The sequence below is a fragment of the Opisthorchis viverrini genome, assembly GCF_000715545.1.
Source record: "Opisthorchis viverrini unplaced genomic scaffold opera_v5_229, whole genome shotgun sequence".
In the NCBI taxonomy this organism is placed as follows: domain Eukaryota; kingdom Metazoa; phylum Platyhelminthes; class Trematoda; order Opisthorchiida; family Opisthorchiidae; genus Opisthorchis; species Opisthorchis viverrini.
Genome location: NW_008751888.1, coordinates 701,876 through 728,121, shown reverse-complemented (window position 1 = coordinate 728,121; position 26,246 = coordinate 701,876). Strand labels below are relative to the sequence as shown.

Sequence of the window (26,246 nt, the reverse complement as noted above, 5' to 3'; positions counted from 1 at the left end):
TTTTAGGCCTGTGGGAATCACAATTTGGAGACAAAAGGGCTGTTTGAGCGGGCATGAAGTGAGAACACATTAAAAAAAACCCACAAATAGCCACAGTTATTACCATCTCCTCCAAGACACCTGTTTGATGTATGAATGGCAAGTATCCGAATCGGATATACCAACAATGGTTAAGTGGACACCCGTACACACTAAGGAGTCACAGACTGTCTGCACCGAACCGAGTGTGGAGTCCAGGACCTTCGCGCCGATTTAAATCCGAGGGAATAAGGGGAAAGTGCAGAGGCCTCCGCAAACTGACAACCAGCTTAAGCATGATGGCATAACAATAAGCAATGACACAAGTCGTCCACCTTATTACATATATATATATATATATATATAATCATTCCCCTGAACAAAGACTACTCAAGGGGAGCGTCCCAACTGAACATAGTCGGAGGGTAGTCTTTCTTCTGAGAAGCACCTCCATCGACCGTACTTTCAGGTTATACGAACGAAGCTCAAATTGTGATAAACCGTTTGCAGACACGATTACCACGATGAAAGTTAGTAACAGTTACCCTTATATCCACTGAAATCGAACCGTCGAAGTCAAAATACAATTAACGCTACCAGCATGGCAGAAATCCGTTTGATTACTACAGCCCTTTCTCTCTCTCTCTCTCTTGACTTCTGCTAAGCGATAGTGAAGATCTGTCACGGCCGGAGTCAGCGTTGAGAATTCTTTGAGGGCAAGTATTCCCAACTGTTCACATAGTCTCACGGTTGTAGACTCATCATTGTCAGGTTCCACAACTCCAAGACCTCAAATGGCACCTTTAAGATCCGTATCTTGGTTATAGGATGATTCCTTACAACAAACGGAATCACTCGCAAAAAGTGAACTAGAAAGTAAAAATCAAAACTAGCGAATTCTCCAACACGATTATTTCCAAGGAGACGGAAAGCCGGTTGCTCGTCGATTATGCAGTTGCACGGTATAGCAGTAGCATCCTTTTTTATTACGCTTGCGGCGTAACGTGTCTGGACAGTCTATATATTGATGTTCTGTCAACCAGCACCAATCCACGTGATCGCGTCTAACGTGCGTGCCTAGTAAGTTACACTCAGTTAAACTACCTGTCCGGAAACCGTTGGTGTTGATGTAGCATCTGTTGTTCGGCAATCGTAACGTTGAAGTTGGGTGGAGCAAAATCCACCTATGTGGCTTTCATGTACTAACATCGCAATTATCAAGATGCCGATTTGAGTTGCCATGTCTACAACTTCAAGATAAACGTCATTCCACTACCATGCAGGACACTGTACACGTGCACCTTCGTTTGTGCCAATGGGTCTACGAATAGTGATTCGTGAGTCTAAGGCTGTCAATAGACTTTAGCTGTCATGCGAACGCCTTCATTTGTCAATAATGTATACAGTAATAAAATACAATAGTACAGCAATGTATACAGTCACATCCCGGCGGTGAGTAGTGATGTATTGGCCCGAGATTGGCCTTGATGTTCAGCTACGGTGGAAAGAACAACTGTTCGAACTGCTAACAACAGATTATCCGTTCTGCATGGGAATTTCGGACACGTGCCTTGGCATTTGTAAATGCTCAACGTTCCTAATTCCTATTTCGAAATGATCAAACTAGGTGTCAGCGCCACCAAAAAGTAGAAATGCGCTGCCAGTAGTGTGAAGTGTGAATTTTTATCCTTTCTGAACAACTAGTATCAGCCAAAGCAGGTAGTGTGCGTGATAATATATTAGGACATAGCAGTGGAATTTTCGATTTGGTCTTACCATGCTAGGATCACAGACAAGACTATACCTTCCGGAGACTGATGTTATGAATAGAACGAGTGTGTTAAATAGCTGATTCCCGAACATAGCTGCGTTATATTCCTTATGTACCTTATGAGATTCTATATTCGACTACCAAAATGGGACCGGACCTCTATTTAATTTTGGAAAGCGGGGGATACTAGTGTATTCCATTAATGAGCTCCATTTGGAGAGAATCTAGGTTCGGGAGATTAATGTAGTAATTAAAAAGGTTAATATAGCCAGAATCACACTTATGACTCCCACTAATGTTGAAAACAAATTTGTGTATATAGCAGGTAGTTATGGGCTTATTTGGTGCTTTAAAGCAGGGAATATATATATATATATACATATATAGTCCCCCGAAAAGTGAGCACACTCGGGATCGGCCAAAAACGCGCCCCCCTTAATGGGACGGAGAAGCACCCTCTGCGCCACACTTTTATGGCACTTATTTGCACAGGTAAGGTGGAAACCAGTTTGTGTGAGCTTTGGAAATAAAACAATGGGAAACGTGCAGTATGAAGACACCCAAATGTACACTTCTTTATTAGTGAATGTGACGATACTTACATCTGACCCGTGTGAATAAGACTAATGGTGTGGAAATAAACAACGGCGAAGTGTCCTTTGATTGATTGTGACTTTCAAGACAGGGTGCTCTTCAATTGCCACTTTTAATAACTGCCTATTTCGCTGGGGTTTATTTTTCCCATCATGAGGCATATAGGGTCGTCAGAGGGTGCTTCAAAACAATGGAACCTATCCACTGTTTAAAGCTCATACACTAGACATTTGGTCGACATTTTCTTTCGAAGCACGCGCCATAACCTTGAAGAAAACATCGACTTTCAGCACGACTCCATACAGTGCTTCAAGATTACTTGAACACGAAAGTACACCTAATCCGTGGAACATGTATGAGGTGCTTCGTACGAAAACATCATCTGGACCATGCTTCGGCGTGCTTCTGCACATCTGTAGGCGTCTTGTGATGTTGATCCCATGGGACGGATGATCTGTATCTCGAATAGCTACAGTATGAAAGCCATTGTGAAGTGCGCTCTGGCACTGATTCAGAGGCAAGCAGGGTCATTTATCTTCTTTCAAGGAGGTGCACTCTTGAAGATTTTTTCAACACAATGTAAGTGCTACTGATAGTATTCTTGGGTCCTTTCTCGACATAAAGTCACCAACAAGGTGGCAAGTTTGGATGAGATAATTACAACAGGACCAACTGTGCTAAACGAAGCCATGAATCTGAACAGTAAAAACAGGTATGTTACTAACCGATTTCGCGCGGCGTGACGACGATGAAGCGACGGTGACGTACTGTGGTGTACCGTTGCGCCAAATTTCTTCGGCGATACAGATCGCTTCGACGAGTCCAGATATTTCGAAACTACAGAGGCGGCTAACGAGGAAGTAGCGCAGCCGGGAGATCTATTTTTCGTCCACGATGTCGCGTTAGAAGATAAGGATGGATGTCGTTTGTTCGAGGATTCAGTATTATCATCTGTTCCTTCACCAAAAGCAGTGATGTATTCCACACGAGACCGTTTTCCGTGGGAACGACCACCTTCTCGGCGTAAACGTCTACCTGAATTGCGCTGCAAGGAAAGGTCAGACGAGAAAGTGTGAAGTCCGCAAATCCTTCAACCCTAATTTTACCTGACTTTGACTTTCTGTGGCAAAATGAACAAGGTTCATCACTTGGAAAACTTCGGCTCGAATCATCATGAGCAACTACAACTCGACTGCTAGCTAGCTCTGGCATTTGTGGATAGAAAGTCTCGTAAGATGGTACATGCATGCGGACCACACGCCCGTGGTGTCAGTTTTCGGCCGTCAGGACAGAAGTGTTAGAACAAGAGTGATGTGAATACAATTCATACAAGTGATGCAACCACGTACAAGCAAAGCAAGTATTCCTGTCCACACACTCAGATGGGATACAACACTACTGATGAACAATTACTGATTTGAGGTTCAAAAGAGTATCACGCACCAGGTACACAGACACGCTGTCAATATTGACAGCTAAGTTGATTTAAAATATCATTTGGAGATTGGTTTGCCTTCTGTTCCGACAGACTAGGATGTTAAATATGCATTCCACACGTCTGCGCGTCAAATTTCAGTGATGGTGGCTGCGGTTCGAGTTAAAGAAACCGAAGACCGGGTACGTCAACGTGTTTTCATGATGAGTGGCCCACGCTATCCCCCCGACAACTTTACTGACTAGTTCAGGTGACGAAGTTTTGCACTCATGCGTGTGAAACCCTACACGACCGAGGGGCAACCTCTAAATCACCGTTAAGCAGAGTTTCTAAAAACAATCGCGTAGTGGAAAACAATGAATCAGAGGAACAGAGTTTATCGCCCGTCACTACACATGTGAGACGAGCACAGATAAAATGTAGGGCATCACTGGTGGAATCAACAACCTTGCGACTGTGAATTTCTATTAGGAATGGTTTGAAATGTTCCTTGAGCGCAACTCTAAGCATGACGGGCATTTTCTGTTTGTTTTACCAATTAAATGTTTCAAAGATAGTCAGTGGCGATGGCCTTCAGTCCCGAGGTAGACATTAGCAGTATCTGGATCATAAAGATAATTTTTGGGATTCGACAAAGAGGAAAGTTTGTTCGCATGACTACTCATTCGATTCAGTTGGTAAAACTCGAGGCGATCATACCATACAGATACCATTCATTTAAAGTTCATATTACTGACAATCTGGCCAACAGCATATTCCCGTGATGTGCGGCCGTTTATAACGTCACGTTCCTGATTGGTGGCCACTGTGGATAGTCAGGGGGCTGGAATCTCATGTTCCCAAATACCACCGGAGATTGACGTCAAGTTGACTTCTACTGGAAAACCCTAATTCGAGTGGTTTGCACAGTTTTCGAGACCGCATACAACGAATTTAAGCCAGATATAACCCGAATTAACGGTCACTTGAAGATGGGAAAACTGCGAGATGGTCCAAGTGGTTAGCGCGCGAATTTACTGACCGGAAGGTCCGTGGTTCAAATCCGACCTCCGCCACTCGACTTCCCCTGTCTAGGCTTGGGCAACCTGGCAGTACCCCAGCCCTCGTGCTTCCTTCGGATGGATGGCAGCTAGGCATCGGAAGGGTGCTACAGCTGAACGCTTTCTTTTTCTAAACCGTCAACAAGGTAATAGAAAGTTATTCAAAGTGTAACACAGCTGGTTCATTTCATGGCCAGAATATCAGTAGCTAAGACTTTCAAAGGTGAACGGAAAGGTGAAGTTTCACTGGTCGTAACCTTGAGTTTCAGTTGGTGTATTAGCAGTAGTTCCAAGCCGGACCGGTTCTCGCCGGTTGAGGTATGACAACGCATCTAAAATGGCAACTTCTTGTCCATCTGTCCGAAGCATAGGTTCTCAGGACTGTATGAGGCCATCTTTATTTATTGCTGGTGAATTTCCAGGCGAGCGGTTCAAAACAGTCACCAAAAACACAAACATATTGTCACCCACAACTCTAAAACTCGGTCCTGAACTTTTTGATATTAAAAAAGACTCCGTTGCAAGAGGGCACCCAAATTAAAGTATGTTCTCCGCTCATATACGGTCCAAAACACAAAAATACAGACTGGACCGTCTTATCCATTATAAAATCCATTTACTTGTCTGCCAGTAATGAACTTAGTGATACTGAATTAATGCATGGACTCACTTGGGGGAAAGACCACCATGGTGTAACTCTACGAGATAGCGAACATCCATTACGTCGAAATCATACTGTTCTAGCAACCAGAAGACAATGAGAAGGAGCTTACATTTCCAATTCTGAAGTATATAAACTTCACGATAACTTCCGCCGAGCCTATGGGTCCGAAGATGTAGCAAGTGGAGCAAAAACTCGCGAGGATTCAGACCATGCCATAGAAATTACAGCCAAACAAGTGAAAGCGTACGACGCATGTCATGTGTACCTCTCACTGGTAGGCTCCCTTAAGCTTCCGTCGCATCTGACACATGTTAAGTAGAAGTATCGCCAAATTCAATCAACAGAACAATTAGTGATAAGGGGAGTAGACTGGCTCGCTGCAGGTCGATCTCCATTGGGACAATGAGTCTTGTTTCCGTTAAATGGGTGGAACGACTACCAAATACATCTGCTCATATTGTGCGGAAAAATGGTACAAAGCGATGAAGCGTCCACCTGAGAGAAAGCTCCTGAGGTTGGTTTTAAGGGGAGCACCGAATTTGCAAGTATGCGAAAAACGTCAACCATTCAGCAGTACATCGTATCAATTTGAATGAAAGGGGCGAATCTAATCCAAAATGACTCATATCGGTAGCACCTCCAGGATTTCATTCTTAAAAGGAAACAGAAAAGTCACGATTCGAGCCTGGTACGGGAGCCTTGAGCTTTTATAGGCACAGGTTCCTGCGCACAAAATTGAGCTGGTCCTCCTCAAACGGCACTAGGGGGAAACCGTGAACGCTCATACGCAAAAGAGCTGAACAAGTCTAGAGTTGCTGATCAATCAAGTTCTCCACAGGAAAAGTCGCAAATGGATTATGAAAGAAGGACAGCACTCTTATACACCATCAGATGATAAAGACGAGACTTTGGTTAGAGCGCAAATTTACGGACCGGAAGGTCCGCGGTTCAAACCCGACCTCTGTCGCCCGAATCCCCCTATCTAGGCTTGGGCAACCTGGCAGCATCCCAGTCCTCGTGCTTCCTTTGTGTGGTATGGCAGTTAGGCACCGAAAGGGTGCTACAGATGAACGATTTTATATTTCTACCATTCTTGTACAAAGCAGTAAACAGAAGGCTGGACGGAACACTCGAAAGTTGTGCAAAATCTGGAACCACGGACTTTCCGGCCAGTAAATTCGTGCTCTAACTACTTGTGCTATCTCACCTGACAAGCATGGTAGTCGATTGTTTTTCCTCACTTTCACTGTAAATTCAACGTCTTCAAGTAGAACATCGCACAATGCGTACATATATAGTAATGAGGTTCATTTAATAATGACAAAAGTACCGTCAATGCACCGATTCTGTGGATTAACTGGTTGTACAGTGCGGTCCGGATTATATATCACCACCTAAGCGATAAATCCCGACATCGGCGATCCCGTTGTGAGACAAACTATAGTACCGTTAAATTCAGAGAGATGAAATTACCTAATCACAGCAGTTCAAAACAATAAATACAAAAAAGAAGTCCACCAAGAAAAGCCCGAAGTAGCTGGACATTGGGAGTAAGCACGAACAACTTGAAGCCATACGACCAAGCGAATTCGCCAGACAAAGCAAATAATGAACATCTCAAATAACAAAAACGACGAAATAATGGGCAGATAAACACTTACGTCTGTGGAACTCGAGGAGCTGCGACTTCTACTACTGCCTTGGCTACTGGATGATGGACGAATACCGGATTTCCGAACATTTTCACCAGGCTCCGAGGTATGGTTACGCCGTCTACACAAACTGATAGACGTCATGCCACCAATCATAACGGATGGACCAACAGCATTGCTTAGTAATGGCTTGGCTCGAGCGCGTCGTGCTTGAGCGGCGGCCGCCTTAGCACTGGAACCGCGCGTTCCGACATAGACCTCATCTTCTTCAGAAGGATATTCACCAGAATCCGAAGAACTCGCTGAAAGATACACCGTACGTCTGAAATCGGAAGCAGATTGGATATATGTATCTCGTGACCGAAGACCATCTCCGGCAGAAACACGTATATTAACACATGTGAAATACTACCCAAAGCATAACCACCGACCCAATGCCATGCTCTATAGCAAAGCACTGATGACGTCACCACGGTTGGTGGTGAGACGTTCACAATCAATTTACCCAGCTCAGCGAACAAACAACGACCATTCTATGCTACCTGACCTACCAACATTACCCTCAATATATGCCGAACCGAGTAAATGACCCCCCCCCCCCCGAACGAAGACAATTAATCGGGAATAAGCATTATTGCGTCGGCTGTTGACGACAGGTGATTTTTCATTTAAATGAAGCAGAATTCAGTGAAAATTAGAGTTACAGCTGCCACTGTTTTGAACCACCAGCTAGTATCAACCAATTCTTTTCAATTTTACCGGAAAATGTGACCGTTCTGTCCTTGCCTGACTGGTCATTCGTTTTGATGGATTTTCTCGTTTACAGAACAAGTTAAATCTTACGATAAAGGACTTGGATCGTTAAGCTGTAACACCATTACGGTGCCTAGCTGCCATGCCACTCGAAAGGAGCATGAAAGCCGAGATAGTGTCAGGTTGCCCAAGCCTAAATAGAAGCGGTCAAGATTCATACACTGGGTTCGAACCACAGACCTTCCGGTCAATAAATTCATGCTCCAGCAACTGAACCATCTCGGTCGCGGAAGGGGCTAAGATGGTCTTAGTTTGGAACTTATCAAGAAAAAGGATACTGTATTTGCAAATGACCCACTTTTTACAACGCTGTGTTCAAAGTTTCAGCTGAAGTGCACAGTAAGAAAGACGACGAGCACTACCGATGGCCGAAGTATGTGTGAGAGGTATATAAAAATAAGAAGATAAAAGAAATCTCTGATCTCATTCTTGATACGTCGATCGGTAGATATCAAGTGATGTACGAAATAATATTATCTGGCAATCGTGGTTCGCACTGTACTGTTTAGATCTCACCGTCAAAGGATGGGTGTGAGTCAGCAAGGACTAACTGCTGACTTGCCAATTTCAAAATAGAAACAGAAATTCGCCAAATACTCTCATTTTTACATAAATATGGCCTCAACGGGGAAGTCAACTGAATCCAGCTAAATCTCTCGTTTACGATGGCGTTCTTCGTGTGCTGCGCAAAGCCGCCTCACATTTCCGCTGTTATGATACCACAGTACATGGTCTAGACGTAGCATATGACTTATAAGGTTGCCACCAAAAAGTTTTCACCAAACCTTATGACTATTCTGTTACGTCCAGAAATAGAAACAATAAAAATCACGTGACAAATCCCATGTAGCAGTAGTGAAGTATCCTACCTGCCAAAGTGAGGGGGTTAGAGGTCGGCAAATGAAAAACCCGAGGATACAAAAGGCATAGATTCGATTGCTACAGTCTGCAAAGTACGAGTTGCGGATTTGCTTGTTGTTAACAAAAGACGCAACCGTACCGCACATTATGAACATTAGAATAACAATAGTCTCTTGCTAAAACCAAAGTGAGTGTATTTCACCAAACACGCACAAATTGGTGTCTAAGTAGAGCGCAAGGTTGATGAAAACACGTGGACTGCGACAGTCTGGTGGTGGCCTGTCGAGGAGTTCCAGCAATCTTTTCAGAAGTGTGTTCCGTTAGGACGCCTATAGAGTTAAAGCTGTGTTCAGAAACAATATACCAGCAAATCACTGATGGCAACTTACCTTGAAATGGGCTGGCCGTTGAGAAGTCCCACCCTAAGAAGGAAAAAAACCACCATTAAAACAGTCTCAGATTTGGTGTCAGCACAGAAAGATAACTCAAACGGTTAGGTAGGTGAGTCCGAGTTGTGTGCTGTGAAGTTACGACAATTAGTTGAAGGACGAAGTGAAGATACACGCTATAGGAAAAGAGATCAACAAAACAGGTTACTTGCCAACAACGTTGCTCGAAGATCGGATATTTCTGTATGTAGCTACCCAGTTAACCACACACTAGACTGTTCAGCTCACAGTCGCTCACTGGATCACAAGACTTGTCTTTTTTCATACTCGCAAACCACGTCACATCAAGGTGACTCATCAGAGGTCGATTGTCTGAACCGTCTGGTGAGCGTGGCAACTACTCATGTGCTGACGCGCCCATGTACGCGCAAACAGACCTACATATATGGGAAACCGAACACAATCAACACACACAGACTCGAGCGCGCGAGCGGGGAGCAGGAACTCAACCGCTCTCCACAAGTCCACGGACAATTATGGAGCACGTGTAGCAGCTATACTGCGAAGGAAACACGTTCCCGCCGTCCGGACTTTCACCAAGGGACTCTCGCATACGATAAGTTCCCTTTTTTTGACTCGCTCCCATTTCGCACTGTATTTATTTTTATACGTGTCGCAACCATACTAAAAACTTTTATTAGTGCATACACCTTCTGATTTGTATTATGGCTATCACCACCTGTGCACTAATACGTATACCAACGGAGGCCTCACATAATGAGAAAATGCGACAGGGACTGAAAACTATGTTAAGTTCTCAGTAAGATTAACCCACTGAACGACAATCGCAATCGATAAATCCACAGCATCCGTATCCATATGGATCTTTTGGCAAATACTTTTTTCCCGTATTATGCTCCATGAGGGGATTTCCACTCTGGTATTGGAACCAATGCACCATTGACACGTGGTTTAGGGCTGATAAACTTAACCAAACTGTATCAAATTATTTTTTTTATCCTCCTCACAAACGACGTTAAAGAAAGCTGCTACTTTGTTGTGATGCTCGGGTTTGATTGCTGCGATACACGCTGAGACACCGGTTGCAACCTCATCTCACAAGGTTTGCCCATTCTATAAAGGACAAGAGTGAACAGCCAGACAAAGAGCATCAAGCGCTGCCATATACTGTGGTCTGAGAGTAAAGCAATACCATCTTCCGTGATGGAAATGTGAACGCAGTAAGGCATTTCCTCCAGACGACTAGCATATCCACATGTATGGAATCAGCGATACCACCTTCACCGAGGAAGCACAGGTAAGAAAAGGTAAACTCTAAAAACCTCATACTGTGATCTCCCATCAATTGGCGGTGACCAACGACGAATACGACCGAAATATGATTAATACTTACTAAGAGCCCGATTGGACACCAAACGTAGCTGCTACAAGCAGCAGTATCAGGAGTGATACGCCCATGCATTACTCCCCGAACCCCAGAGTTAGGCCACTCCCCGCAGCCAGACATCGGGAGATGTCTTCCGAGTAAATCATACAACTCAATGCTTTGTGAGTTGAACATTTAAATCAAGCGCTGATGGTATGTCTTAGAAACTCCCTTCTTCGGTCGGATCAATTGGGAACTACCATTAGCCCTTGCAACTCTACCCACACCCGCATCACACTTTCACCTTGTTCCATTGCGCTCCATCCAGCTATCGGTTGATTAGCCATTGTTCTGTGTCTAAACAAAATACCCCTCTACTAAATTCAAAAGATCTGATTTACATTTCAGCTATCAATGTCCGTATCAAATTGGGTAACGACTGAGTTCATTCTTCCTGCCGTCAGCTCAGACGTACGGTGTTGTCAATGAGAATATCACAAGACAGACGAGCATGCTAGATATTTTATGGGGTCAACTTTACTTCTGGAAGAATTGGCTGTCGTGGGTTACAGAACGTCTCTCTCAGTATGCTCCGAAATCCATGAGATTGGTTGCGTTCACGAAAACCTGGAACCGCAGACAACAACCCCTGTACACTCTATTTCGGTCCACTAGTCTCATGCATACTGCACAGGAGCAGTATGATTACAACTTCTCTGCATGCCGCCAAAATTGCAGGACAATGCAAACACAACTAACAATTCCAGTAGTGTAAGGATGATAAAATCATTCGATAAAACTCCGCAACGACGGCAACCAGGTTTCCCGAAATCAATTAGAGAAACAACGTACAGCGCTTTTGCAAAGGTGAAATCCATACACGAAGATCTGGAGTTGAAATTCCACTGTCCTCTCCAACAAAAGAACGAATGTAGTAAGGCGTTCTGTGGATGCGACCGGCAATTTCACAACTATGTTAGCTGCCTACCAAACGAAGATCCACTATACGGACCATACATTCCAATCACTAATTGGTTGACCATATCCACCAATTAAGGTTTGTGAAAACAGACGCGATGCTGGGGTATTCAAATTGAATTCCACCCTAAAACGCCAGATGAACTCACATCGAGACGTTAGAGAGCACTTTATAGCACAATTAAACCGAGAGGTGTATACGGGACACTCGCAGTTCATAAGTGGGATACAGTTAGAAGGTAGATAGCTCAGGATGCACAGCTCTAGACTAGATAATATCAGCTCGACTGGTGTTAAGCTAACCTACTGAGGGTTACGGAATCGTATGGCCTTTAGGATTCGCAGGACGTGCATTGTTTGAGATTCCCAGCAAAAACTAAACAGTTTTGAAAATATTTCCCTACGTTTCAACATAGGTTAAACTGATTTTCGACGACGGAATACGATATCTTGCGGCGCAGTAAAAGTACTGTGATTTCGCAAGTAAACGAATTTTACAGTTCAAAGTCTAAATATCAACAAGTGAGGTTGAAAACACGAGAAGCACGATTAAACTATTTCGTTTCCATTGGGAATCCGGCACACCCACGGAGCCTTTCACATGAGGCTACGTGCCAGTTACGAGACGCTGGTCAGTGGTGTGGAAAACTTGAATCGAGCAAGCACTACTCATTTATCAAGTGTGTATCATGTAAGAGGAATTTTTAGCGAGTCCAACTAATGTTGCTGTTCCAGCTGATGATGTTCAGGGAGAGTTCGATATGTAGTTGTAAACCTGAGGTCGTGTAAGCAAAAAAAAAGTTCGACGTCTCTTACGCATTTTCTAACGGATATTCTAGTATCAACCTTCACGGAGGCCAGCCGTCCCTAATAACAGAACATCACATCATCTGGACAGATGTGTCACGTGCAGGACACGAACCAAACGAAGGCGTGCCCTGATTGGTCAAAATGCCACCCAACCCAGATCGAGCACCTTTGACTCGACGCTTCTCGCCCCCTCATGGAGATTCTAGCACGACCTTGTGGAACACCCTGTGATTACCCAATAAATACAGTTATAATAATTTCTATTTGTCTCCATAAAAGTGCTGTGTGGAGCTAACGTGCCTTTTGATACACCATAGTGGGCGGAGCAGGAAGCTGAGACCGATACAGAGTTGCACTATCGTTCAGCAAGACACAACACAACCGACGCTCAATAGACAACCAAAGTAAATACAAAATCTGACCCTCCAAGACACCACAGTTATTTATCAGGGTGGTCAGATAGTTTTTCCGGAGATCGTTTACACCTGAAATGAGCTAGTCATACAACACGACAAAATCGAAACTTTGCAAGTCTGACAACCAGTCAAGAGCACGAGAAAATGGTCAACAATATAGCAAATTACGGGTGAGTATATATTGCAGGTACAATGATAGCAAGGAGATGCACTGACTACTACGGAAGCTCATTCGTTGCAAGGAACCACGCGTGCCGGGACTAAATGGAACAGGCGCAATGTGGACCAGTCTTATGATCCAGCTGGAGTAAGTTGGAACGGATATGCCCGAAGAAATGCTTGCGAATACATACGTGCAAAAGTTGACCAAAACTCACGCACTTCGTAGTGAACAATTTTGGGAACTTCTCATGGGAACGGCGTTCTTTAAGAATTCGACGAGCCCGGCGAGATTTACGGCCCTAAAGTAGGTAAGAAGAATGACGAGAACACGGTCAAACCAGTGAAACAGTTTGAAAGCGGACCAAATCTTGACAAAAAAGCGATGAGCCTTTCAAACAAAACCTACTTCACATATGGCTGAGTCAGGCATTGTTATCAAGCACCAATAAACCCTTTTTATGTTGTAAACCATATTATAATATGCCAGTTTCATGACCTTGTCGTGTGATTGGGCTTTAATGGTGCAATGATCCTCCAGACTGCGTTCGTATAAACTTCATTTCTCAAGGTTGTGCCTTACCAGGAAGGCTAATGGAGAACAGCCAGTCCTGTGCTACGGGCAACTAGTGCGAAAAGGCATGGCGGTGAAGTATTACTGTTCGTTGGGGCAGAAGTGTGAATCTGGTAGGGTGTTTCTTCCAGGCGATATCTGAGCCCAGGCGTCAATCTATCTTGACCCACTCAGTCGAACAGAAGTACATGCTTTTGGTATCTGCAGAGCAGCCAATTATCTTTGGCATTTAGATCCCTCTGCTAAGCTTCCCATGTATAGTCTGTACACGAACCTGACTAAAGGTGTTGGAAGTTTTCTGAGCGTCTGAGTTTTCCAAGGGCGCCTCAGCACCACTGCATTCCGATACAGAACATCACCCAAGGATCTGAGTCACCACCGGTCATGAATAACATATCGCTGCCTGATTTCTTCCATACGCGTGACACCACAGATGACGCTCATCACATTATTTTTCGAATTACTGTTCACAACACACTGGTATTCACTGATAATGCATTGAACGTGCACAAACCCCCCTCCAAGCTGAGCCTTGATTCCAACAAGGCCTGTCAGAAGGGACGCGTCGACTGCAACAACTTAAACAAATCCGTAGCCTTCCTAGTATCCAGCGCTCTTTGCTTCCCTTTGTTTGTTTAAACTCAACACTGCCACACTCCATCAATCATTCCTCGTTTGCGAACCCAGAGGTACACTCATGTCAAGGCCTTCGCAACTCGTACCAGCCCAGAAGGAATGGGTTTCCATTCTTAGCCCACATACACCTCAACACTGATCATCTCCTTTACCACAAATCCCGAATTCATTCTCCGAAAAGCTGCCACCAAATGTGCGATGGAACATCCTCGCCTTTGCTTCACTCATTTAGCTACATTTACTGCCCACCCGGTTTGTTATCCGGAAAATTTCTCTTCCTGTCGGCATGTGCCTAATTTCGCCTTGTCTTATTGAAGCGAGCGTCTTCCATCCATGTGCCTCAATCTTTTGTCCGTACTGCTTGCATGGTCAAGTTCAGCTATCCTTAACAGAAGATCAATCCTTCCGTCGCAGAACTGAGCCAATCACCCCAACACTGTTCCCTAGAACAGACGGAACAGCCAACTAGTTCCCAAACCTTCACCACTTCGCGCTCTTCAAACGCCGTGTTATTGTATCTTTCCAATCCATCCTCACGCTAGTTCCCAAGCGTTTTTTTACGTATCCTGTTTCTGCGCATGGGACTGACTATGGGACCCACTTTCTCTGCTTGTGATAAGGAAGCAACCATCAAACAGATAGACATTTTGTTCTTGTTCTGAAATCAAAACTTACTGCTAGCTGCAACTTTTCTTCTTCTAAGGCTTTAGCAAGACGTAATTCGGTTTCCAGTTGTTGATCCGCATCTAGCAACCGAACAAAATCAGTGGAGTGCAGGCCAAATAAGGAGGCCGACTTTGCCAATTGTCGACGGCCCTCAACGCCCAGAGTAGCCAGATCGAGTTCAACATCTAAAAAAGACAGTACAGTGAGCCATAGAAGGAAGAATAACAACAACAACAACAGCACAACACAAATGCAACCGAACAAAATCAGTGGAGTGCAGGCCAAATAAGGAGGCCGACTTTGCCAATTGTCGACGGCCCTCAACGCCCAGAGTAGCCAGATCGAGTTCAACATCTAAAAAAGACAGTACAGTGAGCCATAGAAGGAAGAATAACAACAACAACAACAGCAGCAACACAAATGTGCATGTAAAGATATACCACCAGCGAGTCATGATAACTCAAACAGTTTATCGTCGACGTGACCCTTGGCGAAATTGTATCAACTGATCGATGATATCGCTAATCCTGTTCTTTGTCACACATCAGGATGGCAAACACTTCTTGGGTATATGAAATTATTGAGCCTACGTTCACGACTAGACAAGTTAGAAACGCTAGCTAAAAATCCTTCTAACAAGAATTAGCTAGCTCAGAGAGAACTTCGGTCATGACTTACCAATGTCCATATCACTATCTGCCTCGCCATCCGAATCACTCTCACCCGGAACCGGGACTACCGAGGCGCTCGGTGGACCAGTAGATGTAGGCACAGTACTATCTTCGTACGTAAAACCGATTGCAGCCTTGGGCTCCAGAACTCTGACAGGGAGAGAAACGTTTAACGAAACATAATGTACACACAAAATCATGGGATCAACAAACTGAACTAAAGAGGTAACTTATTACATCAAAGCCAGCGCAAGGTTGAACACCCATCTGTAGTTTGTAGAGTATTTTGTACGCAGGTTTAATCCAATTAGGCGATGGATATAGGAGACATGTTGACCTATAGGAGCTAAGTGATCGACAGCTATGCATATGTCATCACTCGAAATTAAATCTTATCTCATGGAAACCATTAACCTTCTCTGCACAGACAAATATGTAACACCTATTAAATTTAGGACCCAGATAGGGCCTTCTCCTAACCTCGTCTGTGGATCAGTTTTTGAAACAGGAGTTGAACAAAATCCACCAAGAACGTAATCATTCATCAGTTCCTGCTATTGGACATTCACTCATAAGTCTATGCGATTCTGAAAGTCACTGCGAGCTCTAAAGAAAAGCTGTTGGTAGTGCGAAACAACAACTAATCAACAGATTAACTTGTCTGATACGTAGCTAAATCTGCAATATGTGGATGGAGCCATTGCAAGTTCAGGCATTTGGGTATCCTGCTGTATTTGACAGTAATCGAATGATTAGGTATCTACAAGTTTGGGTTTATTGGATCGATCCGGGAACAGAGGCAGTTGAGAATCGGCTCTTAGTGCTAAAAAACAGCTTGTCGTATAAGAAGCTGCTATGGATAGGAACACAAAGAGGCAGTCCTTTTTCACCAACAACGACCATTTGAGGACGGAATCACAGAGGTCCACAAACTCTTTTCAAAGCACAAAAAATAAAATACAAATCGTTCAGCTGTAGCACCCTTCCGGTGCCTAGCCGACATGCCACCCGGAGGAAGCACGAGGGCTGGGATACTGCCAGGTTGCCCAAGCCTAGACAGGGGAAGTCGAGTGCCGAATGTCGGGTTCGAACCACGGACCTTCCGGTCGGTAAATTCGCGCTCTAACCACTTGGGCTATCTCGCCCCCACACACAATAAATGTACCAGTGTGGCTGATTAATGGAAAATACAAATAAAAATGCAACAATACAGATCAATCAAGGCATACGGAAAATCATAACGAGCAGTGAAACTTGCAGGACAGTTAGCAAACGTATGGGAAGGAATTGCTTTTAAGAATGTCAACTGAATTTCCAAATGTGAGGAGTTCCCCCCCCCCAGAGATAGGAAAGTTAACTGAACAACCGGCGGTAGTTAACAAACAGACTGGGTCCGTCACCTACACTTTGTCCTGGAAGAGTGCATCGAACAATTTCCATCAGTGTTGAACACTGATGTCATGCTGCGATGACTACGACGTATTGCAGATGAATGAAACCAAAAAAATAAAGCCCAACTAATGAAATATCGTTTACCAGAGCATTCTGATGTCAGAATGACCGCTGGCATGAAAGCAAAACTTCAAAGTAGTGTTCTTCGGCGAACTAAGCAAGATAACATGATTCTTTTAGCGGTCTTTTCAGTCCCCTCATTTAGCTTCCCCGGAGAGTAAAAACTGTCAATGAGTGCTTATTACTGGGAGGGGTATAGGCTCAATGCGCACTCATGGACAGTTTTTACTCTCCGGAGAGGCTAAACTAAATTAAATTAAATTAAAAGAAATAAATAAAATTAATTAAAAACTGCTGGGAGGGATATGAGCTCAATGGGTGAGATGGCCGGTGGTTAGAGCGCGAATTTACTGACCGGAAGGTCCGTGGTTCGAACCCGACCTCTGTCTCTCGACTTCCCCTGTGTAGGCTTGGGCAACCTGAGAGTATCCCAGCCCTCGTACAAACTTCGGGTGGCATGGCAATTAGGCACCGAAAGGGTGCTACGGCTGAACGATTTTTTATGGACTCAATCCTTTTTTGTTCGACAGCGGATTCACCCAAAGTGCAAAACAAATGACAGATGAACACGATAACCGAACACACACAAAAACGCACTTTTTATTTGCCTCTTCTTCTTCTTTGCGCTTCTTTTCCAAATCACCATATTTTTCATCCATCTCAATTTGTTTCAACGCCATAGCTTCGGTCACTAGAGCAAACAAAAATAAAAGGTTGATCATCAGTGTGACAGCAGAACATCAATAGGAAAAGCCAGAAAAGAAATGAAAGATTGAGAACTTGGATTTAGACGGGAATCCGCTCATGAGGAAACACTCCATCAAGAAAACGTCGAAGAAAAAACGGTCTGCGGCACACAGGCCAACCATTTTTGTCCTGGAAACTGCTGTCAAAACCATCCAAAGAAAACATCACGAGGAAAATGACTTAAAGATTCACAGATCCACCAAACGACCAGCGTCATAAACGCTATTGTTACACTAATCCGCAAAGCTGGGTGGTCCGTTCTGGACCGAATTGATCGAGTTTACACTAGGCTGCGTGCAAGGTGACAGATATCCCAACTTTCAGCAATGGACTGAATGTGATGAAAGCAGAAAATGGTGGGATAGAGCGTACACCTGGAGTGAACAGTTGCTTTTTATGGTCATATGCGGAGGCGCCTTCCGCACAGACAGAGGGGCAAGTGTAGCACACACCAGCTAAGAGTTGGTTTCCGAGGTTATCGGCTCACGGACAGAGCACAAGGGGAGTTTAAGCAACCATGAATCGAGAGCGACAGGTCACATCATTTTGGTAAAAAGGCTGTAGGCGAAACTCTATGGTTCGAGAATGTAGACATCTAATAGTTCCTTGGTGATGACGTGACAGCTCAGCGTCAAGAATTACATATTTCAGTGTTCTTAACCACCCTTATATTCCGAGATCTTAGTGATGAGAGATAGCATCCACCAATGAGATAACTTAGCCGATAAACGCTTTGTTGGTTAGTTGATATACGGTGGTCTTTGAAACATTTCCACCAAAGAGAGTGCGAGGGAGACAGGGAAGTGAATAGCTCATGGACGAACCAATTAGCTCGAAAACAACCCAGTTTATGTCGGAACTCAGTTTAGTTGCTATGGAGACCGGACTGAAGGAAGCTATCGCGCTATTATTCGAATATGAGATCACACTAGACGCACCTAAGTTCGTAGATAGGCTGTTTTCGAACAACATACGGTGAACAGTAGCAACAATTCCGTGATGGCAGACGGAATCCGTGCACGACCAAACTATTGCTGTTTCAATGCAACTAGTTTGTCTGCTGGCAGCCTGTCGCACTGCTCTGTCCCTTTTTTTCCCAACAACAAAGTAATCAACATATTGATACATCCTACATATCCCGGGTCATAGAAGCCCGCTACGAGCTCACTATTTCAGGGACGCATTTGATACCAAGGAATGAGAGTAAAGTAAGTCTAATGAACAAACGGTTAGCGCAGGTTTGCTTTTAAATGACTAATATCAATAATTCTTCAGTGTCTTCGGACGTCAAAGGATAGACCTGAAGAAAGGATGGTGGTTTGATAAAAGTTATGCACTTTTCTCCACTCTAAGATGATTGCAACTGTAAAAAGTAAACTTCGATCTCCCGCTATATATATATATATATATATATATATATAATGCAAAACATTTGGTCCAGAAGGGCCATTGTGTCAGCCTACCTCGAGCAAACCTAAGAGTAGTAAGTTTCGTACAGACAATATACTGACTGAAGCTATTAGCTGGTGCCATGAACGCTCTCACCCAGATACCCTGAAATACCAGTATATTGCCTTTTCACTCAAGTCCTGTGAACGTTACAGTGATTTGCAAAGTAACCCAATGTTTGCGGCAGTGAAGCACTAACCTTAAACGCGGATACTAGGCCGCCGCCGATGATGATGATGATGATGACGAGCCTACTGTTTTCAGCAGGCAGTGAAATATCTACCAAGTAATCTCACTTGATGTGCTTGTAAGCAAGCGGTCTTCAGTTGAGTTCGATGCCTAGCTTTTTACGCTACGAGACTGAGGATGCACTCAGCTCCCAAAATCTTATTCATAGGTTTATTAGCAGTTGTGTTCTCCCCAAATGGATTTATTATTCCTTTATCGTTCTCTCGGGGACGCCTCAGATAGCCTAATACCTTATGTCAAGTCGCCAAAATAGGCACAGAGAATATCTCGGGTGATTTCAGTTTCCTCCCAATTGAGCTCCCAAAAAATTCTCTCCAACGTATTTTATTAGTCACCTACTAAAGCCATGCCTAACCTAAGCTCTAAGTACAAACTTTCAGCAGTCAGAACTTTCACTTGCCGTAGTTCTGCGTTCACTCACTTGGCTGTTGTTTAGGTTACTCCCATTGATCTGCCTACTTGTGTAAAGTGCTGATTGGTGGGTATTTTAGGTAACTTTTTCTACATAGGATATCACTGCGAACTTGTACGCCGAAAATTCACCTTGGGGTGCATAAAGCTTTTTCTTGAAAACACAAAAGTGCGCAGCATAAGTTATTGGATAGTTTAAAAAAACGACAAGAGAACGCAGCAGTGAGATTCGGAATGAGTGCAAAATCACACCAATAAAAGAGCAGCATAAACACGCAACTGAGTACGGCTGGACCTCAACCAAGGAGCTGCGTCAGCCCAACACAAGACAATTTGATATTTTCGAGCTATTCCTCCATACTGTTGGTTGACTTCCATGACGTTTCCACCAATCCAAACCGGATAAGTTAATAGGTGAGGTCATATTCTCAGGTGGTAGACCTGGTTCAGGGAAATCACAGGCGAAGTTTTGAGCGCTCATTGTCACGTAAAGTGCGACGTCGTATTTCTGCACTGTTGCCATCAGAGGCGGGAAATGCTTCGTAGGTAGCGATGACCAAACAAATGATCAACCTTCGCACCCAGGTGACAATACCTTCCATTCTATCAGAAAACGGTTATATCGCTCCATCCATAAGAATGTTGAAGAGTGAGGAACACCATTTCTACTTTCGCAATCCGGAATGTTAATTCGAAACTTACACCCCTCATGCTGATACTTAGCTTACAAAGCAAGCAGGCTTTTCACCAGTAAGGATCGGCAGAGGTGGGTCTGAAGACCAGGCTTGCACAAAACTTTGGACATGGGTGGTGAAGGACGTGAACCGAGTCGAGTTTAAGCTGTCGACGATTCATTCAGGATGAACTGGATTGCTCAAGGACTTTCTAACAAGACGACATCATCCGCTCGAAAATTGTTTCCTGGGTAAATACCCATGACAACGGTTAGCACACCACAGCTCACTTGATGACGGCATCCATAACGAAACCGAATAACTGAGAAATCGAGCAACCTTGACAAACCCCAGGAATTATGGGAAATAAACAAAAGTGGACGCGACTTGAAGAATGTTCATATAGATCTTCCATGCTCAGTAAGCAGCTTTCCAGGGGACAATACCATGAGACATCTCGATCCAGCGATTCAAAGACAGACTGAGTTTCCAGGACAACCACAATCGTTTTCCATCAACACTCACGGAGAAGGTCCAGGATTTGCCGCACTGCTTATGCGAAGATACGTTGACAGAACCACAATCAGTGCAAAAGCCAGGCTTTTTTGAGGCATATATCAGTCCGCATGTGGAGGGTAGTTTGCGAAGAATAAGGGTCGCTTGGATCTTCCACCCAATTAGTATCGGACATCCCTCCGTGGTCCAAGCAGTCAGTTCTGTCGTCTCTTTTTAAGGACGGCTACTGTAACTGACCTTGTCTAGAAGATGGGGACGTAATTCCTTATCCCAAATTTCGGCGAATGAGCCACTCGAGAGGCTTGACATATTTGAAGAGCCAAAGGCTGGATGTGCGTTCTCTTTAGTAGGCGGATTAATTGGAATTCACCGGAAATGTATCAATATCTGGGAATTGTGGTGATAGCAACACTGGGAACCGAAGCACTCTGCCTCACGGCCTATTTGCTGACAGAGGTTCGTGATCAGCGTCTTGTCAAGTTCGTGCCCTAATATGATATCAACAGACGAAATTATTAGTGGCTGTCACCGTTTGCCCAAGTTCCCCAGCTTGCTACACCTTATTCTGTCCTTCAGGAATTATCTCTCCGAAGATTCTTGGAAAACCGGTACTTGATCGTTTTCTTCTGGGTAGGATAGAGGGTAGTATATATGTCATATACGGGCCTCCAGCTGAAAGCCACAATATAACTGGACGGTTGGTACATCCATTGACGTTAGCTCCGATAAGTTATTGAGCTTGTGGGATAAACAAACTATATTAATCTACTTGACTAGCACTCTTCGAACCAAAATTATCATAACGTTTCCACCTAGTTGATTCCCAAATTTAGTCACTTCCATTTTTTTGTTGGTAAACTATCTTTCCGCAGAAGCGCATCGTCAGCTTCGAGCATACCGTAGCATTACCTAATTCCGAGTGCATTTCTCAAAATAAATAAAGCACGCCCTCCACCGATGGCCGACAGTGACTTGGATTCATTGTTAAGTAGCTAATGGATGTTAAATAGCGTGGTGGTGCTTGTGGTGTCTAGGCTAGGTTGTCAGTACACACATTAAGAGCCGGTCACCGTTATCATTCCGACTCCCAGCCAAACCATGCGGCCCACCAAGTTTGGAAAATTTGAGCTCAAAAAACCACCTTGTGAATTTAGATCATCTGCCAATAAACTACCATCGGTTTCTGGACGATATTCTGCTCAAGTTATCCAACAGGCTGAAAAATCAACGATCGCGAAAGACAATCTTCGGAAAAACCCGCTAGATTGTGGCATGAACCCAATCCAATTTACTAACAACAACAGAGTTTACAACACAATTAGATTGCTCATCGGTAACGCAAAATAAATGAAACACATGCTTCTGGTTCCAGCTGGTTTCCCAACCGCTTGAGCCTGTCTAAAAAACAACAGTCATTCGCGAGCAGGTTCGCAAGATGAAGAGGTTTATGACGAAAGCATGCAAGAGTATCGCCAGCTGTGGTTACGTTGCCCTTCAGAAAAAAATAGCAAGCCATATTAAGAGCTCAGCGTGCAAGAAGATGAGTTTTCAGCACCCCTAACTGACGATCGGCCGGCGATATATTCCTGATGGTGATGAAAGAATTGAACTGTTCATATGTACATCCAATGTGAAGACAATAACCGGACTTGAAAGTTGGTGGTTCGTGTTCACGCCTTAATTGTCCAGAGCCAGGATGGCATAGCAGTCTGTCATCCTCCATGCGGCTTATGAGGCTATACGTCAAAAGATGCAATAGGCGAAAGACACTTTCCATAGTTATGTAGATAGAAACCTCAATGCAAACCGGTAAAACCCTAAAATACAACAGTGAGGTCAAGCTTATAGTAATGGGCTACCAGCATTGGGGCAGGTTACACAAACTATACAGAAGAAACACATTATAGGATACAGCGGCCAGAATAAATTCCGCCGCGTCGGTGGAAACAAATCAGCTCCGATCAACTCACCAATAGTATCCTAGAAGGCTTACCGTCTTTCTACAAACACCTTAGGGCGAGTACGAAGTGAGTCATTCGCTCTAGCTACACGATACTTTTGATTGTATTTCAAACTGATCCAACACAAGAGCCGCACGTTACCTTCTTTCGAAGACACGGAAGGACTGACGATAAAAAAGCATAATAACCAATAACCCGGTAAAATGATGACTTACCACCAGCATAATCATTGTGAATGAGACATCGATAACGTTCATACATGCACAGTCGCTCTTCGATTCGCTCCACTGGTGTCAGCCTGCAAATGACAGCGTCTCTATGGTTGATTAAATAAAACGCACTTCAATTCTTCTGAGCTCGGGTTCTCCCAGTTTTCCAAGTTTGCGCGAGCATCAAACCGGTCAATTAATATGGAAGGGTCACCAACCCACGGCATCCTGACAGATATGAAGAAAATACCAATGCGTTTGTTACATACGGAGAGGAGAATGCAAAGGTTACCAACTAGTCTGTTTGAGCACGATAGTGTCAGCTGCCAAATTGTACACAAACATAGCTTACAGAGAAAAACAAAATCCAGTTTCAGAGAGTACAGTTAAATAACTACGCTGATACGGACTGTGAACTTGTAAGCGGTCTGAAGATATCCAGACTTTTTCCCAGAAAACATGATTTGCAGTCTGCCCCGCACACCGGCATGGACATAAGCTCCCTGATAATGAATCTTGTTCACGATTGAAGACGGCATCTAGTAGTGTAAATGAAATGAATGAAGAAGCTTGAGCGACATGCGTGTGAAGTGTACTAAAAATATGAACAGCCCCTACCATTTAGTGACTATCAAAAAAGGGCGCCGCAGGTTCTGAAACGTGATAGTTTTTAAAATTTAGTTTGGACTTTTACTATTAGCAGTTCGAGTGTTCTTGTATGCGACTTGACACACTGAGAGCTGGGTGAATAGCACACCCAACTTGTTTGCTGAATCAGTAGAAACTGTTTTCCGTAATATTTTAAAGATTTGAGTGCTTTCGGATGGATGGGAAGAACGGGTTGCTTAGACAGAGTTCTGCAAACAGCTTGACTATGTCAGGGAGTTTTACGGTGAGTTGATGTTGAGCGAAATTCCGCCTTAAAGAGTACACATTTCAGCGATCCACTAATTGGCGGGTAAGCTGAAACTATGGAAGGGGGTGTTATAGTGCTTATTTTGGGATGCGAGCTGCACGAACAAAGCTTCTTAAAGGCGTTAAGCGAAGTAAAGACATTTCAGTTTGGAGACGAGAGCTACACCTGTGCCAACATACCACTTGGCTGCTGCCAGTAGCGTATGGACAACGGTGCTCCGGGATTGGGACATCAACTGTCTACCTACAAGGTAGAGTACGAGAGAGCTTCTTGCTGGCCGATGTGCCATAAAGTTCACACTTTAAGAGGTACTAGGTGTGGAATAGCGACTATGAAACCGTGGGAAACAAGTAGCAGTATGGATTGATTCACTCTTCTATAACTGGGGCTACAGAGGAACCATAAGGCAGTGTGGAAGTGATAGTAAGACAGAACCATGAGGCAAGACAGAACGAACTGAGTATCAAAGTTTCACTTGTTCGTCCTGTTGTATGTTACAAGATTCTTCGGCTGGTATCATAGAACGAGAGATGCAGCTTAAGATGACTCATTTTGTCGTGGGTTACAGCCATATGAGGACACCGCTTCTGCCGGAGAGTGCAAGTCTGGATAAGAGAGTCTTTGCTTCGGGAACCAAATCACAAGACGGCCGTAATTAACATGGAACCAATAGAGCAGTTCGACATCTAAAGAACAAATTTCCACATACGTTTTAACTCTCAGTATGGAGACCAGGAGAATGAATTCATCTGGCTCCTGTGCATCGATGGAATTCGTGAGGCGAATCCTGTGGACCATACATAAGCACCCTCCAATGGAGCTTACGCGGTACGTTTGCTATCACAACATGATAAGATCTAGCCTTCTGGCGACGGAATCACACGCCAACGCTGACCTGACATACTTATTGCGTTTGCTGCCCGGAGGATCCAGTAAGCAACAATACAGGCTTTACAGTGGCAACAGGGTGAAGTAAGTACAGCATCTAACATGAATTCATCAAACCAACCAACCGATTTCGCATCTTGCTGGTGAGCCGACGTACCAATACGAATAACCGAATGTAGCGAACACAAAAACACTCCACAGGCTGCATGGTTTTGTTACTCGAGGAAATGTAAGTACTTCACGTTGTATGGACGACTGCTGTTTCGTTATCCGGGTAGAACAAGTAGATTACGAACGTCTCTTCACCAATCTAGGTGACACTGCCTCCATTGATGACGAGATGTTTCCAATCAAATTGTAGACGAATAGTCAGATTGAAAGACGTACGCAAAAACAGAGATACTATACGATACGAAGGTGATGGACGTACATATTGTTGGGGTTTTCCGCTGCTTTCACAATTTCTGAGTCCAAGTGAAGTTTAGACGGACGACCATAAACTCGAAGAAACTTAATGGGGTCCTGTTTCTAAAAAAATAAGCAATAAATCAAGCACACAGAGGTATACAATTCTCTCATAATAGTCCCGCCTGCGTTCAGCTCTTCTCTTGTAGTCCACCATCAGCGTTCTAATATGCTTTTCCTGGCGTCGCGCCTCCTGCCACATCGCAAGGCTTAGACAAAGTGGTTCGTATGAAAATGACGAAGACGAAGTGGAGCTATCCTACACAGTGGACAGTAGGCAAGCTGAAACGAAAAAGGGCGACTGCAAACATATGGACAAGTAGAAACTGTTGATACGTGATGCTTAAAAACACATGTATTAGGTAAGGTGTAACACCACAGCCTGTATAAGATGAAAACCAGTAAGACAGACATTAGTGGCAAACCGGAATGGATTTACGAGCGCAAGAAAGACCAATCAAGAACGCTTTAGACAGAAGTCCCTTGGAAAAAGCACCCTGAGAAGATACGAGCTCTTAGAAGAGAACCGTTTTGGTTAGTAGTTGGGATGATCTCCACAGCAAAGAAAATTGTGGAGGGACTCAGATGTTATAGGAGAGACCCTGTGGTCCGAATGACTGACCAAGTGCAGCTGCGACAGACAGGTTCTGGTCTTACTTTCTGCTGCAGTGGAACAACACAAGAAAGTCAATGTAAAAATGCAGTTGGATTTGCG

At 44.1% G+C, this 26,246-nt stretch overlaps 1 protein-coding gene across 1 annotated transcript in view; it reads right to left on the bottom strand.

Moving 5' to 3' along the window:
• The window catches only part of T265_08700 (hypothetical protein), a gene marked incomplete at both ends in the record, with an annotated part of 43,734 nt that extends 18,001 nt beyond the window's left edge, over positions 1-25,733 (bottom strand). The window contains 11 exons of the mRNA XM_009174574.1: positions 3,109-3,428; positions 7,184-7,496; positions 9,238-9,270; positions 13,210-13,289; positions 14,873-15,048; positions 15,542-15,684; positions 17,644-17,737; positions 23,269-23,369; positions 23,395-23,490; positions 25,497-25,594; positions 25,635-25,733. Of these exons, the coding sequence (XP_009172838.1) occupies positions 3,109-3,428; positions 7,184-7,496; positions 9,238-9,270; positions 13,210-13,289; positions 14,873-15,048; positions 15,542-15,684; positions 17,644-17,737; positions 23,269-23,369; positions 23,395-23,490; positions 25,497-25,594; positions 25,635-25,733 (1,553 nt within the window). The remainder of the gene's footprint in view (positions 1-3,108; positions 3,429-7,183; positions 7,497-9,237; positions 9,271-13,209; positions 13,290-14,872; positions 15,049-15,541; positions 15,685-17,643; positions 17,738-23,268; positions 23,370-23,394; positions 23,491-25,496; positions 25,595-25,634) is intronic.
• Positions 25,734-26,246: the final 513 nt, after the last annotated feature.